This window comes from Triturus cristatus, chromosome 9 (genome assembly GCF_964204655.1).
Source record: "Triturus cristatus chromosome 9, aTriCri1.1, whole genome shotgun sequence".
In the NCBI taxonomy this organism is placed as follows: Eukaryota; Metazoa; Chordata; class Amphibia; order Caudata; family Salamandridae; genus Triturus; species Triturus cristatus.
In genome coordinates, this window is record NC_140592.1 from 1104656774 (window position 1) to 1104682160 (window position 25387).

General features: G+C 43.9%; 1 protein-coding gene across 2 annotated transcripts in view; it reads left to right on the forward strand.

Annotated features, from left to right (window-relative positions):
* The window catches only part of NEMF (nuclear export mediator factor), a 453826-nt gene that overhangs the window by 137147 nt on the left and 291292 nt on the right, over nt 1-25387 (forward strand). For both annotated transcript variants that reach the window (XM_085627010.1, XM_085627011.1), the window contains exons 7-8: nt 8202-8288; nt 9701-9774. In XM_085627010.1, the coding sequence (XP_085483136.1) occupies nt 8202-8288; nt 9701-9774 (161 nt within the window). The remainder of the gene's footprint in view (nt 1-8201; nt 8289-9700; nt 9775-25387) is intronic.

Below are 25387 nucleotides of genomic sequence, written 5' to 3' on the forward strand. Positions count from 1 at the left end.
AGGTCTTCAATGTTTTTTTATCACCCTCCTGAGGTCCTTGGTCAGTGGGGGTGAGGAGCAGGGACCGTAAGCCGCAAAGAAACCTAGCTCGCCCACTTAGGTGATACCTGCACTCTTCCCCTGGCGTCAACTCCTTAATGGTGCCGTACACCACCTATACTACCTGGCTGCGTGATTTCAAAACCAAGGGTGGAGGTCTCTTGAAATTGATGCCCTGCTTGTGTGTGATCCATGTCAAACCCTTCTTGCTTCAGTACATCAATGACAGAATGGCTTATCCAGGAAGTGGCCACAGCCCCCTGGTCCTGTTGCACCAGCACAGTTCACTGCTCCCGGCTCTGGCTCCCTCTCCCCTTCCTGATCTGGCTCCGCTAAGGCTCTGCTGCACTGACACTGCAGCAGTTTTTTTACCCCCATGCTGCCCCCCCCCCTTACCCCCATGCTGCCCCCCCCCCCCCGATTCTTCCCAGCTTCAGGCTATGGGCATGCAGGATGGGGTGGATGGGCCAGGAGAGAGAGCCGATGGGCCGCCAAGCCCGCTGATCATGCTGAGCGCATGACACAAGCAATCCAGAAACTACGCCCACACAATCGCTTGCGCTCACCTAACTATAACTACATAGGCCCTATCACCACCAATGTCATTTTATACATATATATATTTATACATATATATATATTTATACATACATATGGGTCAGACTTTCCAAAGGTAGAGCTCTTTTGTTTTATGAGTCTAATAAAGTTCACCTACCTCAGTTTCTCCCAAGAAAGTTTTGGAGTGATCCGTCAAGCAGAGGCTGAGAGAAAGAGTGTTGTCACGAAGCGCATTGTCCCCATGCAGTTTTCCGTTTTAGATTTAAATTTTGCAGAAAGCTAGTTCCCTCCTCTGAAAGCTACGCTAAACAGGTACAGAATTGTTACTACTAAACTGAATCTCCCAGCTAGGAGAGTTGCAAGTCCGAAAGTTGTCTCTCAGTCCAATAGGAAGCAATCCTTATGGGAAAGGTGGCAAAAAGAATGCGGTTAGACAAATGTATTGTCCGATCATGAATCAAATTGTTTAGTTCCGGTGTGGCACCTCCTGGGTCACCTCATCAGATCAGACTACTCAGTTCATTGGTCAGTTTGTATAGGATGGTTGTCATATAGCATACAAAAGACACATTTTATGGGCAAAAAGGTAAAAATCATTACTTTAGCTGTCAAAGTATTCAAAATGTATTATTACAAACAATCAGCTTTCAGTAAAGGCACATGAGTTAGCTGAAAAGAGTAATTTCTCACAGCAGATGAATAGTCCTGGTATGTGCATGAGATCTTGTCTTCGGTAACACAGTTTCATTCTACACTGCAAATGTACGAGAACAGAATTGAGTACTTGAAAGAAAATGCAAGCCTAACATGAATTTTAGTTCATGAAATACACAATGTAAAGTAATAGGAATAAATGTTTCATTCTAAAGTTCCTGAACCTTTATAATTCTTTCCTAAGTCTATGTAAATTATAAAACATTTTAATTCCATTGCAATTTACTTGTGTAACTATGGCACATTAGTACATTTCAAAGGTACCAACATATAAAGTAATTTCGAAATGTAAGACAACTAAATAATTTCTAGTAACTCTCATTAGTACATGTATGAAGATCATTCTCTTAAAGTTTCAATGAAATTGGAATTCGCATTTATGTGCAGCACCATTTCTTTTTTTTAGGTCTCGCCTGATCCAGCGCATGCGCTGATCTGGCCGAGACATTTTGTGTATGGGTTTTCAAAATGCTGCCTGTGGCCTAAAGCTTGCGTGCACGTGAGCGTGCACGCGCGCAGCCACCATGTGTCTTTCCTCCACCGCGCTTGATCGTGACTGCGATCACTTTCTCTTTCGCAGGCCGCGTCATTTTCACAGCCGCGCGGCCAATGCTTGTTTTTTTATTATTATTTCATTTCGGGGCCGCGCAGCGTTACTTTTACGGCCACGCGGCCAATGCTTGTTTTTCTTTCATCGCGCGCGTGCGCACACAACACCCAGGCTTGTCTAACAAGCTCCAGAGAACGGGGCCAGACGGACAACCAGCCTTGCAATGGATTATTAACGACAGTTACGCCTATAAACACAACCAATATGGCATCCGCTGACCAGCTTTCTTGATTTAGGCATGAGTTTCAGAAACATTGTGAAGCGATTTACTGAAGGAAATAGCGCCCCATTTTGATTCATCAGGAGGAACGTGTGTGTCGCGGACATGCGCTTTCCTTTCAAATACATGTAGAAAATATTGGTAAGAGCTCAGTTGTGTTTTTAATTGTAGAACGTGCTGCTTATAAGGGTAAAGGGTGTTGTTTGCCTGTTTCATAAAGCGCGAACTCAACCAGCAGGTATCAGAGCGCTTTACATGAGCACCACTTGCATTCCAGACAGACACACACATTTAAATGATGTGCCCAGAATTCCGGGATGTTTAAGTCTCCCGCCAGATTCGAACCTGGGTCCTCAGTTACACAGTCGGTCGCTCTAGCCCTTAAGCCACACATAGGTTTCGTACGGGTGCCTCCAACAGTCAAGTTTTGAGTGTTGAATAAATGCCTTGATTTCATGTAGGCCTTTCTGCTACTGAAATATCACCCTGCAGACTGCCCCTTGTGTGGTACTGCTTGTGCAGGCTGCGGAGGGAAGAGCACGGTGGCACCCTGCATTGAGAGGACAATGGAGGAGGCGTTTGTGGTGCTTGGAACAGGAGAGCAGCATTTGAGTATTACTCCAGTGACAAACTCCAACCCACTGCACTTTCACCACTGCCTTTGTGCTGGAATAGAAACAGAAAGTACATGTATTGCACCACTCCTCCCTTGCATCGGAAAAGGAAATTCTACGCAATTTCACAGCCCACACCACAAACCCTGTAGGTTATTTTAAAGACAAAAGTGAAATTTTTTAAAGTGCGACTAGCAGAGCCATCTACATGCCTCTGATTGGTTAGTGGCTCCAGGGCGGGGCAGTGCATCCAATAGTGATGCCTATTGGTGGTTTATTAGAATGTGACACCGTACATTGGAAATCTTCAGTGCTCTCCACTGGTAAGTGTGAGTTACTCACCCGCTCCTATCATTTGTACCTATTTGCTTTGCATTCAGGTTCTTTTGGTTTCCACTGTAGCTCTAGCATATAAAACTATGCCGAAAAAGGTTCACCGTATTTCAGATGGGTCTCAGAAGAACAACTTTATTCTGCGCGCACGTTTCTCATTTAATGTCCTCCCCCGACCCCTTGAGTTTTCGCATTAAACTACATTAGCAGCAAAACTGATTGGGATTGCCAATGATTGTTTATTATCCGACTATAGTTGAATATATGTCTTCCGAAATTGTTAGACCGAGAGGCAGTTTTGAATATAAGGTCCGAGAATGTCAAATTATTAGTCTTGGGAGGTTTCTAAGTCATTACCTATGTTTCAAATGTAAGGATAACACTGCACGGCCCACCTGAATAAGAAGGGCTGTGGGCAGTCTGCAGTAAAGACGCACCGCATAATCCTGCCTCTTCATTGTACACGTGACACCGGGGAATCCGCTGTCCTGGAGGAAGACCTCGCAGCAAATTTGCTGATTTACAAATTCTCCTGAAATATACACTCACATATGGCAACTTTGGAAACCTCTTTATACTGACCACTATTTGTTCAAGATGCAAATCTTGATATTTTAGCAAATGTGTTGAACTAACAAAATTCCATCACAAAAACGCCTTCCTGAGGAATAAATGATACGGTCAAAAACAGGAATAGTGAAAAACTGCCTCCCATGCAAAAATGGCACTATTAAAAGGATGTACGTCCATCTCCAAGGGCTGTATTTTCGCCATTACAATGATATATGTTCTCCTGACGGGCAGCGCGCCTCGAATTATACGCGGCCCAAACCAGCCTTCCAGAGAGCATTCCGTGGTATTGTGAGATGTAATTCGAGGCCACTCCATTTTACGGTTACACGTGTCCCAGGGGTGGAATTCCTGACAAAGCGCAAGGTTTTATCTCCCGTGGAGGAGGTGGCTTCTTCTGCCGAGTCTCATAGCTTGGAAATTTATGGCACCTATGGCTCCCGGGGAGAAATCCCGGCCTTGACTTCTCTCCCTTTGTTCAGTACAACCTGCTACGTTGCACAACAGCTGACATTACAATTATGCAGCGCTGCCTCCGTGGCACCGCTCCCAGCCGCATAATCAGAGCCGTGTCAAGATCAATCTACTTAACACTAGTGGGTAGTTCGTATTATAAGAAGTGTGCAGCAGATACAAAACATTGAATCCCTATTGTTAACCATCCTAGCTGGAATTCAGACGGTTAAGTAAACCCAAGATTCACTTGCTCTAACACTAGGTTCTAGGATGGCAGAAATGGAGAAGAATTTTGAGACATTTGCCGGACACATGGAGACCATGTCAACAAGCATTGGCATAGCCAATAGGTCTCGCCTTTGGGACCTTATAAGTGTTTAGCCATGCAACAGTTAATGTTGTTGCAGTAAGGATATTGTGCTGCATAACTACTTATAAGGTCCCAAAGGCAAGACCTATTGGCTATGCCAATGCTTGTTTTTGTTGGTGCACACTTTAACATGAGCGAGAATAGTATTAAAACAACTATTCAATAATTGTTCATAAAGTTATCTAATTTATATTTAGTTCTGGTAGATCTAAGACTGGGTAATAAAACTTCCACAACATGTTATCACTTTTAAATTTCTATTTCATGTTAAAGGAATACCTTGGAATCTTAGTAAGCACAAACCTTGGTTATTTAAACGAGCAGTTTCCATCTAGTCTACTCTATTCTGCATACTTTTACAATGTAGTAACTAAGTTTCTTTATGAACTATTTCTCAAGAACTTTCATTGTAAAATAAGGATCAATTGTGCACATTTGTCATTTTCCTTCAAAAGATGTCAAAATGTGGTTTTATTTGTCAAGTAAGGATTCAGCAGTTTATCTGCTTCATCACATGTGAGAATAAAGTCTAACATGCTGAGTAAAACATCTACATCCAACAGCAGCCGAAGCCTGGCAGTTGATTCACCAATGTTCTACTGTAGCCTCCCACACTGTTCTACAACTAGAGCGCTAACATTCTTTTGACAAAAGTGTGTCACGCCTGAAAGCCATCTTGATGGAATCAAAGCTGTAAAAATTAAAGCATTCCCTACGAAAGATACTGCAGTAAATGAAGAGATGAGGGAGCTTGATAACAGAAAGGTCTACCAAGATGCATGAAGAAATAGCTCAGATGTAGCCTGTAGTGTTGCGTGAGTTAGTAATGACAGAACTCTTGTTGCTTCTTATGGACTCCGTAGAACTGTGAAGTAAGCGTTAGAGCGTAGTGAAGTGAATGCAGGTTGAGAATGTTGAGTTTGCGGTTACAATCAGAAGAAAAATGACGTGTTATACTAAGCTCCGTTTGTAGAGTAGCGAATGGCGAGTACACAGGCGGTGGGAAATGCTACACAGCCCAAATATAGTCCAATGATAAATGCATAAGTAACTCATACAGCAAATAAGCAGTTGGATAAAAAACATACAAAATATTAACTAGTTTAAAAGTCGTTTTTCGGTATTTTGGAACTCAGAAAATGTGCCCTCATTTTAGCTTTCTTGAGCACTAACCATAATTATGAGGAAAAAAACCAGATCCTTTTTATTTCTAAAGGAAATGCTTTAAGTTTTACTGTTTTGAAAACATCAAGATGACATTTGGTGTGCCAAACATTTGTCATAAATACAAAATGTTAAAGCTCTAGTAGGGGTTAGGGGCACAAGGTGATGCTGGAGGGACAGACTCAGACAAGGAAGGCAGGGAGGGGGGGGCAGGGGCAGCAAGCTAATAGAGGAAAGGCCTGCATGATATTATACAAGACAGTCACTCTTTCACACTTGTTGGTGATGGATTTGCCTAAATGCATTAGGCTCTTGTTCTTTGGAGACTCTGTATCCCTGAACTTTACCTTTTACTTGTTGTAGCCCTAACGAAGTCGTTAAACCGTCGCACACAAACGAAGGTAAGGGAGGAGAGGCCATAGAAGGAGCAGTCAACTTACCATGTGGGGCAAGCCAGTTTGGGCAAGGGCCTTTAAGCTGTTTTTAGAGGGCTGATGGGATGGGGATGGTGAACTGAGGGTCAGATGGTGGGCAGGAGCAGCAATCTGACTGGGGCAGATAGGTCTGCAGGGTCAGAAGGCAGGGACGTGTACATGGAGAACAGAGGGCAGGGGATGCTTGCAGGAGAATGGGTTAGCAGGCTGACCACGGAGGGAAGTTCGGCATGGGCAGCACAGTGGATCATGGAGGGCAGGCCAGAGGGGGGTAGTAGCACGACACACTTGTAGAACGGAGGGCAACGGGAGGGGAACAAGGACAGCAAGCTGACCACGGGGGCAGGCGGGAAGGGCCGGGACACACAGATGGAAAATAGTGGGTAGGCAAGAGGAGGGCAGAGGCAGCAAGTTAACCATGGAGGGCAAGATGGGGGCAGGAGCATGCAAATGGAGAACGGAGGGAAGCAGGGGCTGGGGCAGCTAAGTGACCCCGCACGACAGGCTGTGATGGGTTGGTCATCAATAGGGGGATCGGCATGTGCCAACTGTGTTGCACCTTTGTCTGTTTAATAGGGTTATGCTTATGCCAATGATATTATACAAGACAGTCACTCTTTCACACTTGTTTGTGATGGTGATGGATTTGCCTAAATGCATTAGGCTCTTGTTCTTTGGAGATTCTGTATCTCTGAACTTTACCTTTTACTTGTTGTAGCCCTGACGAAGTCGTTAAACCGTCGAAACATGTGTTGGCTACAGGAACAGCGAACAAGATATACAAATAAAAGATCTCTGCTGACGTCAAACTATTGGATGATTGCTTTATTCATATGAAACAAAAAACGTTTTTCTGTATGCCATTGTACTGTACGGAACTCAACCGTTTATGTATTTAGTGTGCGCCCAAGGTTTGCTAATCATGTGCCAACTGTGGGTTGCAAATGGCCAAAGGCTGTGTTCAGTAGAGGTGCTGGCTTAATAAGTTTTAAAAAACCTAGAAATTCACTGAAGTTACATTTGTAGTTAGGAAAAAATAACCCCCCTACAAATTCACTTACAAAGCAAATTTATAAATTGGAAAGTCCTGGATGTTTATTTACATGAGTTACATTGTTTACTGCCAGTGGGCCACTGGCTACTCCAACACATGTCTTCATTTGTTAACAGTTGTGTAACAGATGTTTACCCTTCGGAAATAACAGATTGTTTTTTTAATTTAAGAGTTTGGGTTCTTCATGGTATTTAGCATCATCATTTTTTCTATTTCTCTTCATTGTTATGAATCTGTTACGCTGGAACCTACCTCTTTCTTTGATTCACGTTCTCACCGTTTTATTAGGAGGTGAAAGATAACTTGTTCAGCACAAACATATTTCTTTTTGGTTTCTTCTTTAGAAAGCACTATTGCATGAACACTAATTCAACTTCCAAAGGCAGAATTTTATACCCCGCTTATTGGAGTATACATTATATTTCATCCACACTTTTCTGATTTCTACCTTCTAACTTGAAGTGGAAAATGACAATCAAACCGTTTCAAATCCTCCTCGTTTCCTTACTTTATTTCTAGTTTTCCCCTGAAGAAGGGACCCTGTGATCCCGAAATGCATTGGGCGTGTTAAAGAATTTGGAATTTCTTCAACGCATTGGAATTTGAGGCACTGATACATGCCCCTTAAATTACATAAGTGATCTTTGTATTAGTCTTGAAAAATAACACTGTTCATTAATAAATGTAGACAGATATTACTATAACAGTTATTTAACAGAGTGTGAACCATTTGTTTGTTTAAAAGAAAAACTTGTAGTGATACATTTACTAGTAATGCATGCTGTTGTCAAACAATCAGAGTTTCTTGGAGGATTGGGAGGTTCAGTTAATTCCCATGTCAACAATGGACCAGTTTCCTCTTACCTTAGTTGTTACTTATTAATCAAGGGTGGTGGCGAGAGATGCTGCTGTAGACTTAAGAGAAAAACGAAGTAGCATTTGCCTGCCCATTCTGTTTCTCACAGTATATTGTTTTTGCCCAGTTGCAAAAATGTTTATGGAATATTGGTACTGTGTGTGAAATGTTACTTTTCTTGTAACGTGTGATTGCTTCTTCAATTTTAGCGTATGGAGCTGTGCTCATCGAACATTGTTTGCTAGAGATGGGCCTCCCTGGGAATGTCAAGGTAGAACAGATATTCGAAGACCAAAGTACGTCTCTCACTACAGTACTTCTTGAATCATTCACTAATGTTTCCATCGCACAACACTTCAGAGTAAGAGTAGCCTTTCCAGGATACAGATATTGCATGTTCTTTTGATGAGACCTGGAAATTCAGAAAGGTGTCCTCTTTGCAAGAATTTTCTAGATATCTGTTCAGAACATGGTAATTTCCTAGTTTGTTTTTCTTCGTTATTGCTGCTTTGTTGCTGCATATTGTTTGCAATTTCTGTAAATTGTCTTATTTTAAATAGTGTAAGGTTGTATATCTTCCTCCTTAGACGTAAGTTAAAATCTGTCTGGTATCTCCCACGGAAAGAGAGGTATAATTGAGCGGTGTCAAATCTATCAACAGTTAGGCTGATTGACGTCATTGTAGCAAGCAAAATTGTGATAAATGGAAATGCTTGAAGTAAACGGCACCCCTAGTAATTACTCTAGGTGCATTCCAGATAAAATATTTTTTAGCTCATCTTTGCATTACTGCAGGGGACCAACCACATACCAATAGGCTCCAGTCTTGTTTCAACTGAAACAGTCCCGCCCAAACTGTAAGACTATGTCAGCTCTCAATGTAAACACACGCTACCTCAGACCAGTTTCAGCCTTGTTAGGTCTCATTTTGTAGATGCAACCTGAGTCCCTATAGCAAAGCAAATGAGAGACCATAATTTTGGTGTAATCCTGCTACTTAGGGCAATTATTTCACAAAAAAGTGATAGTGCTTGGATTAATCAGAATCAGTGGTAATTACTCTGGAGGTATTCCAAACTGGTCTGGGGTTACTTGAATTCCTGTTCAGAGGGTACATCACCTAGTAGTTTGGGCTGCACTGATGAACAATGTTGGTCCCCCTTTGTAATGGCACACACAAGCTAAACAATCATTGACAAAGTCAATAGGTCTGGTGTTGACCACCAGCTTTTTTATAATTATTGTTTTGTTGTTTCGTGGCTTTTGTAAAACCTTATTGTTCAAGAAGCTGTTGGGCCCTTCTCAATCTAAAAAAGCATTGCCAAAAGCAAAAATGTTTTAGTTCTCAAAAAACAGATATTACTATAGACTTCCCTGACCCGGAAGGGAGCTACATTGTGTGTGGATGTGCTCTTCATGAATGGGCAGCATACCATAAGTCATAGTGAAGTCAGCCAACAGCTGACGTAATGCACTGCCCCTTGATGCATTCTGCAGTGGGTGGAAGAAAAATGTTAATGAGGCAAATACAGACTATGAATTAGGTTTGACTAAAAACCCCTTTTAAATAATGTTAATAAAATCATACGATCTTGGCTAACACAGACCTTAAAAAAAGCCAAATATAGAGGAAGTGGGCTAATAGTTGTGGGAAAAGAAAAACTCTACTCAGGCTATAATACTACTTAATGTATGTGTTTTTATGTAGATAGTGAAAAAGTGATTTCCGCATTAAAGAAAGCCGAAGAGTACCTGGACTTAACTAACTCATTCAAAGGGCAGGTAGGTGCTTACTACTTCAGCTACTTGAATAGTTTATTATATTGCCATTAAGTCACAACTGAGCTGGATAATGTGCAATGCACTAATTTTGCTTAGGGTGTGGCCTCAAACTGAATGCAGCTGTGCATGTTGCTGTGATGGATTTGCAGTTCAAATTTAGCCATTTGGCAACTACTACTAGTTTCATGTATGTCCTAGTCTATCTCTGTTTCTTAACTCTACCTCTATTGCCGTTCACAAGCAGCTTTCACTCCATGTCTACATGCATGCCTTAAAGTCAACTGTCAAAATATTCAGGCATGTCTTTATATGTCATACTTCCTACTAGAAAGACAGTCAAACTCCATGCATTCAACTGTACCGTGTCTGTAACAAGCTCCTACTATGGCCACTATCATTATAAACAATTGTTTTCAGTTTTTAAAATCTACCAGTTAATTTAGTTGGCTAAAAATGTTATGCTTTTGTTTGCGTTAATGGAAAACACTATAGGAAAACCTATGCCCAATATAGTTCTCTATGAAGTTCAGATAAGTACTTACATTTCCTAGATTTCTATTGCAATTAATATAAGCCCTGGAATTTGTTCAGGATGAAAAAGCATGGACATTTGATTGGCAGCCTGCAGGGCGAGTAAGATAACCACCTTCCAGTTGGTGATTATGGATACTGTTTCTAGTCCTTTTTTTTTTTTTTTTTTTAAATTTTTTATTGAACAGGCTGATGAGAAAAACGTACAATAATACATATGTTTGTTCACAAAGAGGGAAGAAAAGTCCAGACAAATAAGCGCATTTAAACTCAGGAAAAAAAAAAAAAAAAAGGCAACACTAGTCCATAAATTCACCCCAAATCTTTTCAAATTTCATCAAGGAGCGGGTCCCCCTAAGATTAGCTAACGAAGCCTCCATTGAGTAGATCTCGATTACTAGTGACCACCAATCCCACACCGATGGTGGATCGGGGCAGATCCAAGCTCTGGCAAGAGTTAGTTTGGCACAAGACATGAGGATTGAAGCCAGAGCATCCTGAGAGAAAGGGGTGGGATAGATATCTAATAGGACGAAGGAGGCAGAGAGTGAGGGGAGCTGGATTGATCTAGTTCCAAGAACTTTACGGATGTCTGACCAGTAGTCCTTAAGAGTGGGACAAGAGAACAACATGTGTGCCAGATCAACTGCGTGGGCCGAGCATTTGGGGCATTTAGTATGATCATTTGCGGCGTTGTTAGGGGACCACCTGGAGATGACTTCTGGTGTGTAATATAGCATGCAAGTCGTTCTAAATTGCTGTAGCCTCAAGCTGGAAGAGTGAACACTGCTGTTAATATTGAATAGGGAGCGTTCTATGTCTTTCGGAGTGACATTTGTGTCTAAGACCCTGCTCCATTTGGCGGCTAATTTAGAGCAATCATTTTGTTTGAAATTGGTTAAAAAGCTATAAGTATCACTTATTGCTGATTTGATTGTTGAGGAGTGAAAGTGGGTCCAGATATCGGAGTCTGTAGTTTTAGATATTCGTTTTTTATTCACCAGGTAGTCGTGTATCTGTCTGTGCTTATATCTCATAGATTCCGAGAGGCCATAAAGCAATTTAAGTGTATTAAAATCCAGAAAGCCTTGCGTGCCATATAGGTCCCCTAAAAGCCTAATGCCCCGTCTGGACCAGATTTGAGCACTATGTTCATTGAAAATTTCCGGAAGACCCGGATTCCCCCACAGCAACAGTTTTGAGTGGTAAAAAGTAGTTTTACAAAAAATAAGAATGTTAGCCCATATCTTTGCAATGTCTCTTGCGGTCTTAAATTTAACTCTTTTGAAGTAGTTGGGGTCGTTCACTCGTAATAAAAATAGGTTAGCGTCTTGCTTTAGCATAAAGGAGTGAAAAAAAAATGTTCCACCTTGGTTTAATAACGAACGAAAGCGGAAAACAAAAGCAGACCAAAAATATAATTTAAGATTAGGAAAATTAAGCCCTCCCGTATTTATGTGATTTTTCAAGGATTTCAGTGACCTCCTGGCTTTTTTATAGCCCCATATAAAGCTACTGAATGCTCCGTCTAGTTGTTTAAAAAACAGGTTGTTTAGGGCCAACGGAATTGAGCGAAATAGGTACATAAATTTGGGCAACACCTTCATCTTGATTAAGTTAATTCTGCCGATGATATTCAATGGTAGTCTGTGCCATTTTTTTAAGAGTGAGATGGTGGATTTGACTAGTTCATTGTAATTAATGTTGTTAATTTCTTGGATTTTAGCCGTTAACTTGACACCTAAGTAAGTAGCATTTTTACAGATCTCCGGAACCGGGACAGCGGGGGTATAGTTGGATATAATTTGAGTCTTCTGTAAGTTAAGCCTATAGCCGGAAACAGACCCAAATTTTTCGGCCTCAGTAACTATGCCTTGGAGTGCTGCCACAATGTCCTGTGAGTAAACCGCGATATCGTCGGCATATGCGGTTATTTTTAGTGTTTGGTTGCCGGACCTGAAAGGAACGATTTGGGTTTGTAGCTGGAGAGCGTGCAGGAATGGTTCCAGTGAAAGGGCAAATAGAAGAGGCGAGAGAGGGCAGCCCTGGCGAGTGCCTCGTAAGATTAGAAACTCTTTGGATGACAGACCCCCGTAAGATGTATAGGCTATTGGGTTGTCATACAGAGCCTGTATAGCTCGTAGGAATTGCCCCCCAAAGCCCAACTTAGATAAGACACACCAGAGGTAGTCCCAGCCCACTCGGTCAAAAGCCTTCTCGGCATCTAATAGGATCATGCCGAGTGGGGTGGATTCTGTCTCTGCTACGTCAAATGCCGTGATAGCCATATTTACGTGTGCTGTTGTGTCCCTCCCTATTATAAACCCGTGTTGTTGGGGGTTAACAATTAAGGGCAGGAAGGGAGACAGTCTTATAGCTAGTATTTTGGCGAATATTTTAGCATCGGTATTGATCAAAGATATGGGTCGGTATGACCCTCTCTCCTCTTTTGGTTTGTTCTTCTTTGGGAAAAATATTATTATTGCCCTGTTCCATGATTTTGGTGCCTTTCCTATGCGCCCACCTGATTGTATAACCTCCAGTAGCAAAGGCCCCAATTCAGCTATGCAAATTTTGTAGATCTCCAAAGGGATTGTGTCCTCCCCTGCAGCCTTCCCTGCTGGTAATAGTTCTATTGCCTGATGTAATTCAGCTTCTGTGATAATGTCTGACATCGATTCTTGCATAGTGTTAGACTCTGGGTTGGTTAGGAATTTGTCAACATAATCCTGGATTGCATCCACTTTGGGAGTGCTTTCTGGGGTATATAGTGTGCTATAGTAATCAGCAAATTGTTCTACGATTTCTCTCTGTTGGTTGAAGATTTTACCGTTACTGCCCCGGATACTTGTGATCCGTGTATGAGCTCTATCCTCAGCAACCTTATAGGCGAGAAGTTTGCCAATCTTGTCTCCGCTTTCATATTGTGAGATCTTGTACTTATGCATGTTAGCGCTGCTCTTTTGAATAAATTTCTTTTTAGCCTCATTCTTGAGTGAGCAGAGTTTGAGGCTGATCTCTGTAATCCCAGGCAGATTTAGTCGAAGTGCAGAAGCCAAGATTGCTTCTTGGGATGCGATTTCAGAAATAATCTGTGCCTTGTGCTCCCTATGTTCAGTGTTTTTCCTGATTATATGAGCTTGGGTAAAGCCCCTGATAGACGCCTTACATGCATCCCAGACTATGAAACAAGAGGTAGTCTCAATGTTGATATGGAGAAATTCGATCAGATGTGATTTAAGCTGTGACAGATATTGTGCGTCTGAGAGTAAGTTCCTGGGAAAGGAAAAAGGTCTAGGAGGAGCCCTGATGTGTAATATTGTGATTGCTAGGATTATTGCGTTGTGGTCTGAAGAAATTCGAGGGCATAGGATCATCGTACTTTGTTTTAGAAGATTGTCACTAATTAATGCCATATCCAGCCTAGAGCAAGATCTGTGTGGTGCCGAATAATGAGTGTAACCTGGTATAGTCGGATTTAAGTATCGCCAGGCATCCTTGATGTTATGGATGCGACAGATATCGAGTATGGATGACCTAGTTTTGTGCATCCTGTGAAAGCTTCCTGAATAAGTTGTCTGTTTTGTAATTCATTATACAATTAAAATCCCCATAATAATGGGTTCTCCGTCCCAACCTAGGAGTTTTATATTCAATAGATCAAAGGTACTTGGGTCATCCGTGTTAGAGCCATATACTACACAAAGAACATACGTATGATTATCAAAGCGGAGTTGGACCATCGCCAGTCTTCCGTCTTGACTGTGAAAGGTCTGCAGTGTTTCAGATTTAAATCTTTTATCTGTGAGGATAGCCACACCTCTTGTAGAGAGCCCAAAGGTGGAACAGACCAGAATTTGGTAGCCCAGTTGTTTAAGTAACTTTTTATCTTTGCCGGCAATGTGTGTTTCTGAGAGTAAGACAAGATGAGGGTTGTGTAGCTTAAGTTCTTCTGAAATTAGCATTCTCTTGTTCTTACTGTTGAGCCCTGCTACGTTCCAAGCCATTATCTTTATTTCATACATAGGTAAATGATTGATTTTTCTAGTCTAAAAACGGGTAACATTAGGTATGCGTTATTGCTGATATATGAGGTCATATTTAGTGACCGAAAGGACGGCACTGGTTTATCCTCAAAACATTTTTCCACCACAGCCTGAAGCATATTTTTATTAGTTTTAGCCCACCAAAACCCCCCCACCACCCACCCCACCCTGATTCTCGCCCCCAAGGGGGAAGAACCGCCCTTAAGTAACAGCTGCCGCTGAAAGGGCAGCGCGCAAAGCAGGACAGCCAGGAGTGCCCCCCCCCCACCCCGCAATCCCTCTCCCCCAATGCTCGCCATAAAGCCTAGTGAATCTCTACAAAAAAAAAAACGATCCTACAAAAGAAAAGACAAGAGAAAAAAGATTTTTGCTGAGACCTTGTAGGATCTAGATCGTGCCGAAGCTAGAGATGTATGCTTCCACTTCTTTGGCGTCATTAAAAAATTGAGTACGACCATTTTTAATGACCTTGAGACGGGCCGGCTCCTGTAGGAAAGCCTGGCCCCCCCCAGATTTAATGGGGTCTATCAGTTTGCGTAACGACCAGCGCCTGTCCATTGTTTCCTTGCACAGGTCTGATCGAACAAAAAAAGATATCTCCCCTACAGTTACTGGGGCATTAGGACGAGCTCTCTGCCAGACAGCTTGGCGTAAAAGAAAGTTGCCAAAAAAAATTATAAGAGGCCGTGGGAGCTGATTCTCTCTCTCTCTTTCTGTTTCTCATAGCTAGGGGAAGACGATGGGCACGCTGGATTTGCGAGTCCCAATCCCAGTCTGCTAAGTCTGGAAAAGCCCTTTGAAACAACCCCACTAGATAAGACCTCGGGTCGGCCCCCTCAGACCCCTCCGGAATCCCAAAAAGTCTCAGGTTGGATCGTCTTTGTCGGTTCTCCAAATCCTCAACTTTGGATTGTAGTGTCAGCAATTGAGTGTCGTGTCTTTCTGTTACTGTAGTTGTATTAAGATTTGCCGCCTCGATCTCAACCACACGTTGTTGTAATCCCACGATGTCTTGGGTAATCCCACCCAGTTTGGAGGCAAGATCTTGTAATGAGGTATGCATTTTGCTGTTATCCTCCCTCAGTTGGATATAATGTTCTTTAGCTTCGGCGCGTTGGTCTCTCAGAATCTGTAGTATAGTGTCTATTGAGGCAGGATCTGTTGAGGTTAGCTCTGGAACAGGCGCACTTTTGGAAGAAGCGCATGAGTGTTCTTTTTGATGAGATAGAGAAGGAGCAGAGGTGATAGTATCAGAACACTCATAGGAGGTCGTAGAAGGTTCTTGACATGCCGGCCCTGCTAGTGATGGCGATTTAGGTGAAGCAGGTAGAGCATTGTTCTCCACAGAGCAAAGGGTGTCCGAGAGAGGAGGCGTGGCTAGTGAAATAGACAGATCTGAAGACTCAAAGGTTTCCATTAGGCTAGCACCTGATAGCCTCTGTGACAGATTCTTGACTAAACCCTTTGCTACAATCCATTTTCTTAGGGGGCTTTTGTCCACGAAAGCCTTTTTTTGATCCAGAGTATTATTTAAGAGGGGGCGTGTTAATAGGACTGTTCTACGACCTCTTTTGACTCGAGCTTTGTTTTTAAGTTTGTGGGCTTTCCCTCCTCGAAGTTTTATCTTGGGGTCATAGGGCCCATCTATTGGTTTTCCCACTAAGTCATCTTCTGACGTGGCCTCATCCTCATCCTCTGTGCTGACCTCGACAACGGAGTCTTCGAGAGGGGCTTGAGAGGGGCTTGTTCGTTGGTTACGCTATTTTCCTTGTGAGCCAATATGTCCGAAGGAACCATAATTTCCTTAGGGCTAAGATTTTTAATGAGGCATAAGTTTGCAATGGTAGATTGCGGTCCTCCGAGCGGGGTAGTGGTAGATGCAGTAGCAGATGGTGAGCCCGTAGACAGGGCTAAGCCCGAGCCGCGTGTAACTGTCGTAGATTCTGGTGTAACCCCAGTAACCCCAGTATCAGACACAGGAGCAAGCGCAAACGCAGGCAGCGTGGGTATAACTGAAAGCTTAGTCAGAGAGCTGATGGATGTCGCGTTATGACCTGGAGAGGTGTCGCTAAAGGAGGGTGATCGTTGTTTTGATTGCTCGGTCCCCTGGGTACTATTAGTTTGTTTGCTGCATAGAAGTACCCCTTCAGAGTCAGTAAGAGCGTCCTGAACGATGTGGGATAACTGGTTGTTTTTGCCCATGACGTCCACCCCGCTTTTATCCAGGGACTTAGCCAGAATTGTAGCATGCAATTTGTTGCCCCCCTTAGAGCGCGTGTCTACAAGCAGAATCGGTGGTCTCAGTACCTGTTTGAGCGCCCCTTCCGTCGTTGCATGTTCCGTGGTGGGACAGCCGCTAGTAGCCAGCTCCTCGATGTCGGGATGAGTCGCAGCAGTCTGGGAGAGCCCTGGGTTTGTTACCCCTGTTTCCCGGGCGGCTCCGGCACTAACTCCAGCTGGAAGGACTCCGGTCAGATGTTTTGTGTGCCGGGTTGCGCGAGGTTGTTTCGCGGGCATCTTGCTCAGCTGGGGAGTTGGAGAGAAAGGTCGGAAGGCAGTCCGGAGATACAGACTAAGCCGGTTGATCCCCGAGCTCCGTAACAGCCCTTGCAGGATCCGGTGCACGAGTCGAGTAGTCCCCGGGAGTTCCAGCATGAAGAGCCGCCTCGATTTCTCTCCCCTGTAGCTGTATAGCTATGTAGCGGTGTTTGCGGCGTCCACAAAAACGGGATGTAGGATGTAGGATGTAGGAGACCGGAGATTTTATCAGGTCTGTAGACGTTTTAGTTTTCGGTTTTATTTTTCAATTTTTCTGGTTTTTCCGAATTAGATGCATGCTAGAGCAAGTAGAAGCATACTCAATTAAGGGTCGCAGGCATTTTTGAAGTCGTTTCGTTAGGAGAGGGAGAGAGGGCGGGCGAGCCTCTTGGTATGCTGCTTCGGCTCAGATCCTCACTCCGCCATCTTAGATGTTTTTTCCCCCTAGGATACTGTTTCTAGTCCTGGACTTTTGTTTGATAGCACAATGCATTGTGGGTGTTGTAATTGCTTCCAATGAACTAATCAAACTAAGATACAAGGGTTTGTTGGTGTAAAGCTCAGAACTGGATATAGTGACTGGAGTCCAGTGATCACCGTAGGAGCAAGTGCACATTATGCTTAGTTATTTTTCACCTAATCAGGCCACGGGAACCATAATGTATTTTGCTAAACATATTTTTGTGAACATAGTTTTACAGAGTTAGAAAAGGTCAAAAGTGGGTTATCAGACATGATTAAGGATTTGAAGTTTGGGAATAGGTATCGTTTGATAAGGCTCGGTCTCAGAAAAAAAAGATTTTTTAAAGACAAACAGAAAAAAATTATTCTTTTAAATACAAATATGTGGGAGATCAGATTTTTTTCTGCAAGTTTATATTCAAAATTGCCCAGGAAAAAGCTCAATCGAAAATTAGACAGATAATCGTTGCGCATCTGCTGAGTTTGGGGGAAAATGACTTGATCACTAACAAAATAGTTGGGCTATGGATAAAAACAACCTCCAGAGTTAGCACTGGTAATCTCAGTACAAGATGGAATTTTCATTTGAAAATGGTATTTGTGTTTTGTCAAATGTTTTCTATAACTCTTAGAAGGGTTGATAAGTGATTGCAAAAAGCATGCTATTTGGAGACATTGAGTAATATTGTTCTCTTTTTACAAAATTATGTTGACAAAGGAAGCAATTTGTATCAGACCAAAGTTGTACTTGATGTACCCTGAATCTTCCCTCAAGTATGGTAGCTATGTGACATACTTTCTTGATTTACTTGTTTATTCATATTGACTTGAATCTAAATACGAATATATCTTTTAAGTGTGCCCAGAACATTTCACAACAAAATTACTTCACTGTAATCAACAACAATTTAGAAACCATACTTTTATTTTCATACTAACATTTAAAATGATAAATATTTTAAAATATCTATTTTAGTAAATTATAATTTCAAATTGTACTTTTTAAAAAGTAGAATTAAAATAATATAGGAAGAATGGCATACAGCTAATATCCTCAGCCATTTGCGTAACACAGCTTGCAAAATGTGGTAGCTGAGCCATAAAGTAGTGTGATGGTCGTTAGTTTGTTTAGAAAGTGTGTGGTTTATTTTAAGCAAGAAGATTGGTTTTTGAACAATAGACTTTAGGTGGTTATCTATATATTTACCAATGCTGGGTAGGGTGGCGCCAAAGCATGTTACTATTGACCGAAAAGGTAGGACAACAGAATCCATGTGTCATCATCTAACCATTTCATACCATATGCCTGTTCCACAATTTTGTTGAGGAGATCACTGAATCCGACAATTGGATTGTGGTTAAATATAAAATGTGTGTTGGTATCTGGCACATGTTCATTAGCTCTGCGATGGCCGTAAGTCTTATACATGGCAACAATTGCTCTCCCTTATCATCTACCTTCAGTGTTAAATACTTTTAGTTCCTCAATTTGTTCAAAATAATCCGGTCTTTAACAGAAAAGCTGCCCTTAAACTGCAGTTGCCCTTAAACTGCAGTTGGTTGGATAATATCCAAATCATGATTTATTTATTTTTAGAAATGTTTTTATTTGTTTTTTGTGATTTGAACTTACAAAGCAATCATGAATACACAACACATAGTGAGCACTGGGCAATAAGCAGTTGGTACAATGCATAAGATAGATCAACAGTTCCTTTGAAAGAAAGCATGAGGTTAGGTTCCAGCAACGCATATAGACATGTAACTAAAGTAGCATGTGTGTTGTCTACACGTATCGACAATGGGTCATAGCGCATAACGAGCATGACTCTTTCCCTGATCGCCCTAGCAGCACGACCTATTCCGCCCCCTCTGCCACTAAATCTAATCCATAATATTTTATCCATGGGACCCATATCTTTCGGAATTTGCGGGGACAGCCCCTTGCTTCATATGTCACTTTCTACGCAGCCATATAGAGATCCAAGCTTGTCCTCCATTCTTGGAGTGTTGGAAGTTGGTGGGCCCGTCAATATCTGGCTATGTCTGTTTTGGCCACTACCAGCCCCAAGTTAGCCAACATGAGTCTGTCTCGGCAAATCCAACTCTGAGGGGATTCCCAGAAGGAGAAACCTGGCTTCCAACTCAATTTGGGATTCCAGTACATTGTTGAGTTCCCTCACTATCTTGCTCCAATATGTTTGAATCCTGCTGCATTCCCAGAGGGTATGCCCCATGTGGCACCTGAGGCAGTCTGGGTGTTCTGCTCTCCCCATAGAATGTAGTCGTGCTCTGTCAAAGCAAGTCCTGTGTAGTATTTTATACTGTATGAGCCGCAGCCTTAGTTTGATTGCCACTCCGCGTGGGTGCATGAGGGCAGCCTCCCAATCTATGTCTTCTAACGGGCCAGTCGTGAGTTCCCATTTAGCTCTCAATGGGCCTAGTCTGTCCGGCATATTATTAATTAGTGTTTTATATGTCAGCGAGATAGCTTGAGTCCGGATCTCTTCCTGTAAGAGTCTGCCTTCTAATGGGGCATATTCCGGCAGTGTCCCCGCGTCTAGCCCCTCCGCCTGCCAGGCATGTTGCAGCCGAAGGTAGGCATAGGATTGAGTGTCATGGAGCTGATATGTGGTTTGAAGCGGGGTAAATGGGGCCAACGTGCCTTTTTCTATGACATTCCCTGGTTTGGAAATCCCTATGAGGTCTCAATGGCTAAACCCTTTCAGCTTGCCAATCTCAGCTAGCCTGGTGCCCTCTCATAATGGGGTCTCCCTCGTGGGTTTCATATCCCACTTCATTTGCTTCTCAGCACTTTTCCATGCTTCCATCACTCTTTGGGTAGCAAGCAAGAGCAAGGTACTGCCTCAACCGCCATATATATAGTGTAAGTGTGTGCGGTCTCGGAATTGTAATCTTTCCAACCTATCGTTGGGGTGGTCTCTTTGGAGCGTGATTCCGTTCATTAATTACAATGAGATGTGCCGTTTTGTAGTAGGCCCTGATGTCCGCTAGGGCCAGACCCCCATTGTATGGGTTGCACTGCAGTGTTGGTAGCGCTATCTGCAGGTGTGCCCCCTCCCATAAAAGCAAGCGTAGCTCGCTTTCAATGGCTGCAAACACGGTCTCTGGTATTTCTGCAGTAGGTGTTTTGCAAAATATAGAGCAGCTGAGGGAGTGTAATCATTTTGTACATTTTGATCATCCGAGGGAGTTTCCTCCACCTCTTGACGTCTGCTTGAAAGTTTTAAAGGATTCGCTTGATTTTGTGCTCTAAGTTATTCGCTACCTCAGTAGTGATATAGAGTCCAATGTAGGTTAACCCTTACATGGACAATCGTAAGCAACTTGGGCAGGTCCGGGGCTCCACCTCTCCACCCACAGGTTACAAGGTAGATTTACTCCAATTAATCCTATACCCCGCGTGTAGGCCATATTCCTCAAATATATCAAATAAACCACAATATTTTGGGGAGTGTCTCGGCTGGGTCCGTGACACATAATAAAATATCGTCCGCGTATAGCGATATGCGTTCTTCTTCAAAAAATCGGGACTTGTCTGTAAAACCACCCAGCCCTTGCACGGACTACACAGGCCAACGACTCCAATATAAGGGAAAACAGCAGGGGGGACGGGGGACAATCCTGTCTAGTGCCTCTCTGAATCGGCCAGCTCGTCGAGACCACCCCATTGACCCGAGCCCTAGCCTCTGCCGCATGGTATAGTAGTGCCAATCATTCCTCAAACCTTGGACCAAATCCAAACTCAGTGGCGGCTGGTGACATTTGAAAGTAATGGGGCGTAAAATTATTGTCCTAATGCAACGAGCGAGCGTAGCGAGCGAGCCGGAACAACCTACGCAGAAAAGAGTGGACAAATGGTGCATTTTCAAGCAAATTTGAGAAAGCAGGAAGGTTAATAAAGCAATTGTGAAAGTGCAGTTATTACATTAATAAAGAGATGTCATATAACATAGGTAGCTGCTTAGTCAGTATATGTGTCTTTGCTCTCCCTGTGCCCTTACATATCACTCATCTGTATCTTTGCTCCCCCTGTGCCCTTACATCTCACTCCTGTGTGTCTTTCCTTTGTCCGCGTCCTTACATATCTCTCATCTGTGCCTTTGCCTCTCCATGTGCCCTTACATATCACTACTGTGTGTTTTTTCTCTCCCAGTGTCTCTACATATCACTCCTCTGTTTGTTTTCCTCTTCTTGTGCCCTTGCATATCACTCCTGTCTGTCTCTGCTCTCCCAGACCCCTTACATATCACTCCTCGGTGTCTTTGCTCTCCCTTTGCCCTTATACATCACACCTCTGTGTCTTTGCCTCTCCACGTGCCCTTACGGATCACTCCTCTGTACATTTTCTCTTCCCTGTGCCCATCCCCCCTAACCGCCTTTGCCTTTATCCACCACTCCTAGACCCTTTGCTCTCTGTGCCCCTTCTGCATCAGTCGCTGTGTCTTTCCTTCTCCTATCTGTTTCACTTTTGCCTTTAACTTTATCTTGTATCCATCGCGCTGTCCCTTGCTCTACTTGGGACCTTATAATAATCTGTTTGTCTCCATCCTCTCCCTGTGCACTCATGCACCTCTCCAGAAAACTTAAATAAAACCATCATACTAAGGGGCTGCTAACCGTATCTACCTGCCAAAAATACACCCATATCCCACAGCACTCTATCTTCAACCACCTCCTTCATCGCACTCTACGTCCTGCGACGCGTCCTCAGGCCCCTCTGATCTGTCACAAACGACAAAAAAACTCTCCCCCACACAAGATCCCAACAATCCACCCTGCCTACCACTCATTCCCCACTGTGCAGCCTGCTACCCGTTATGTGTAGAAAACATGCATCAGCTTCCAAGAGAGATTTCTCTGAGTGAGGGTCGTGCAATACTTTTGATGGGAGAGTGCCAGCACTTCTCAATAACACAAAGACACTCTTGGTCACTGAGTACCTACACACCTTTGTATTTCCCTTTCATTCACTGTCCATTACTGAAGTGTGCTGTTTAATAAAAGACTTTGCCACACGTGCAGTGGACTTGGAGCACGGAGAGTAGACGAGCCAGCCACACATCTCCCCTTTACCCGCTGCGACAAATACTCGTGACCCGGGACACAACAAATGGCCTGCGGTGCTCTTGGTATCTGTTTGACTCAGCAAGAACAATTGTCACAGTTGAAATACAATTTACACCAGGGAGTCTAAAATCATACGTAAATGGTATTATTGCTGGTATTAATCTTTTACATCACACATAACAACAACAAATAGCATTGTATCTCGGTGCTTCATCGTCGTACCTGATATACACAATGGTCTAAAACGTTATCTCTAAATGTAAATAGGGCAAGAATCAGTTTACAGATTAAATAAGGCAGACCCTCCCCCAACTACCAACCAATTTCTCCTATTGCAGACCACAAACACTGTTGGCAAGACACATGATAAACATCTGGCTGGTCAGATGTCATTATTTTCTCCTGATGAGGCCCCCGTTTACTTACAATACAATCGCTGCATCTACAACCCAGCCTGAATGCGCTGGTTTTAATCTTTTATATTGTGATTTTTCGGTTGCGCATTTATATGCAAGGGTGAAATATTGCTTTGAGGTTGGTGGTGATTAACAAAAAGGACAGTGATAGCGCGTGTGTCATGAATAGAACATGTACCGGGCACCAATGGTTGGAAATGGAATTTTCTGACTGCACCCTACGATTGGAAGGACTGGGCTGGGCTCTCCTACGCATCAACGCGAACTCCCAGTGACCTGGAGACGGCTGTCCTCAGAGGAAGAATGTCATTGCTGCAAGCCAGCCTTGCAATCGCGGCATTTTGCGGGGGAAATAGAGGGGGATGCTAAAAGCCTTAAATGAAACACACTGGACAAAGAGCTATCGAGGCCCATGTTAGTGCGGACAGGCTCGGATCGCGAGTCTCCAGCTTTCATTGTGCCTTGTATCTAGGGTGACGCCGCGCCTTGCTTTTGAAGACGCCCACGCGGGGTCATAAATTTACGGTTTTGGCAGTAATGTGATTCACAACTGTACGGTTGTGTCTGTGCCCTTCGCAAAAGTAAAACTCGATTCCCGCGCATTTTTCTGGGGTTTATTATGAAAAGTTCTCCTTTAGCCTAACATTTTCCCCATCACTGTTCATACTGAAAGGTGCTGGACCCTGGGCTAACGCTCAGGCCCGGGTTATTTTTGTAGTCATTCACACTTCCCTTAAACTTAAACAGACACAGACGGGGGTCAAAGGTCGCATTTTTCCTCGATAAGACGGTCCAGTGTTGACGAAGTGCCTCCTTCTGTGGACGGCTTCCTTTGACCTCGGATTCCGACGCGCTGAGGAATGACAGGCTGCTAGTGACGGAAGAGCTTGTGACGGCGCAGCCAAGACCTTTTTTTGCAAGTCCAGGGCACTTCAGGTCGGCCGGACTGGGCTGGCATAAAGTATATAATAATCCAGAGTCCCTTCCTAAAACAGACTGTGTGCGGCGGTCTAACAACACCCATCATGATTCATGATGCCAGTCGCGGCTCGCGGGGAGGGGGGGGGAGTCGCGCACGGGGGGGGGGGAATTTAATATTTTTTTAAAAACTTACCTCACAGCCGGTCCACCGGTCCACGCCACCTCTCAGACCTCTGCTCCCCTGGGCGCCTTCACGAACGGCACTGGAGGGGCCTACCAACCCCTCTCAGCCAACCTGGCGCTGCCAGCAGCGCCAGGATTGGCCGACGGCACAGCTTACGCTACGCCCGCGGCCTGCCCATTAGGAGACCGAGGGGCTCCTAATGGGCATGCGCAAGCCAGTGCAAACACAAGTGCGCATGACTCGGCACGGGTGAAAATCCGCTCACCTTCCCCACTCATGCGCACTTGTGCTGCTGCCTGTTGCCCCATGTCTGACACAATCATGTCAGTCAACATGACGCCGGACCGCCCACCCCCTTCAGACTCTGAAGGGGGTGGGCGGTCCAACGTCATGCTGACTGACATGATTGTCAGTTGGTTCTCCCTCGGCTGCTCGGCATCTTTAAACTTAAGTAAACTGATTAACGCCGAGGGAGCTACGGGCGGGGGGGCTATGCCCCAACGCCCCCAATGGACGAACCGCCACTGTCCAAACTTCTCCAGGACGCACCTCATGAAGGGCCAATGAATGCTATCCCGATCCTGCACTGTGTCCATCCAATAAGTCAGTCGCCATAGGTTAAAGCGTGTGGCTCGCTTCGGCTTAAAGCCAGATTGGTCCGATGGATCAGGGGAGTGATAACCGTCAGCAGACATATCGCATGAATAGTGGCCAGGATTTTCGTTTCAATATTGAGCAGCGATAGGGGTCGATAGGATCCACAGTCTTCCGGGGGTTTCCCTGTTTTATGTATTACCACTACAGTGGCCATTCAAAGATCTTTTGGGAGACTCCCTTGATCTTTGGACGTCTGGAACATATTGAGCAGGTGTGGGGCCAGTAGGCTATTATTTGATTTAAAGAATTCCCCTGGGAGACCATTTGGGCCCGGGGTTTTCCCGGGCTTTAGGCGACCAATGGCCTCCGTCACTTCTTCAAGAGTGAGATCTTCCTCAAGCCTGTCTCTCTACTCTGGGGAGAGCGAGGGGAGCTCAATTGTGTCTAAGTATTGGGTGATTTGCACCTCACTCGCCTGCGGTTTGGTTGCATATAAGTCTGTGTAGTATTGGGCAAAAGCCCCCGCTATATCCCTGGGTGTGGTGTAAGTATCGTTTTGTTCTTGAATGGACGTTACCCATCTGGACTCCATCTCCTTTCTGCCCAACCACGCCAGTAATTTCCCCGCCAGATCACCTGTCTCGTACAGTCGGTGTTGGACTGCCAATTGCTGAGACTTTACCGCTTGGGTTACTAACGCTTGGTATTCCCTTTTGGTTATGTCAATTTGGCGAAGGGCATGACTACTCGGTGCAGAGGTGCCACTTCTTTCTAGACTTATCAGTTTACGTTCTAAGGCCTCTATCTCTTGAATTTCTCGCCTTTTC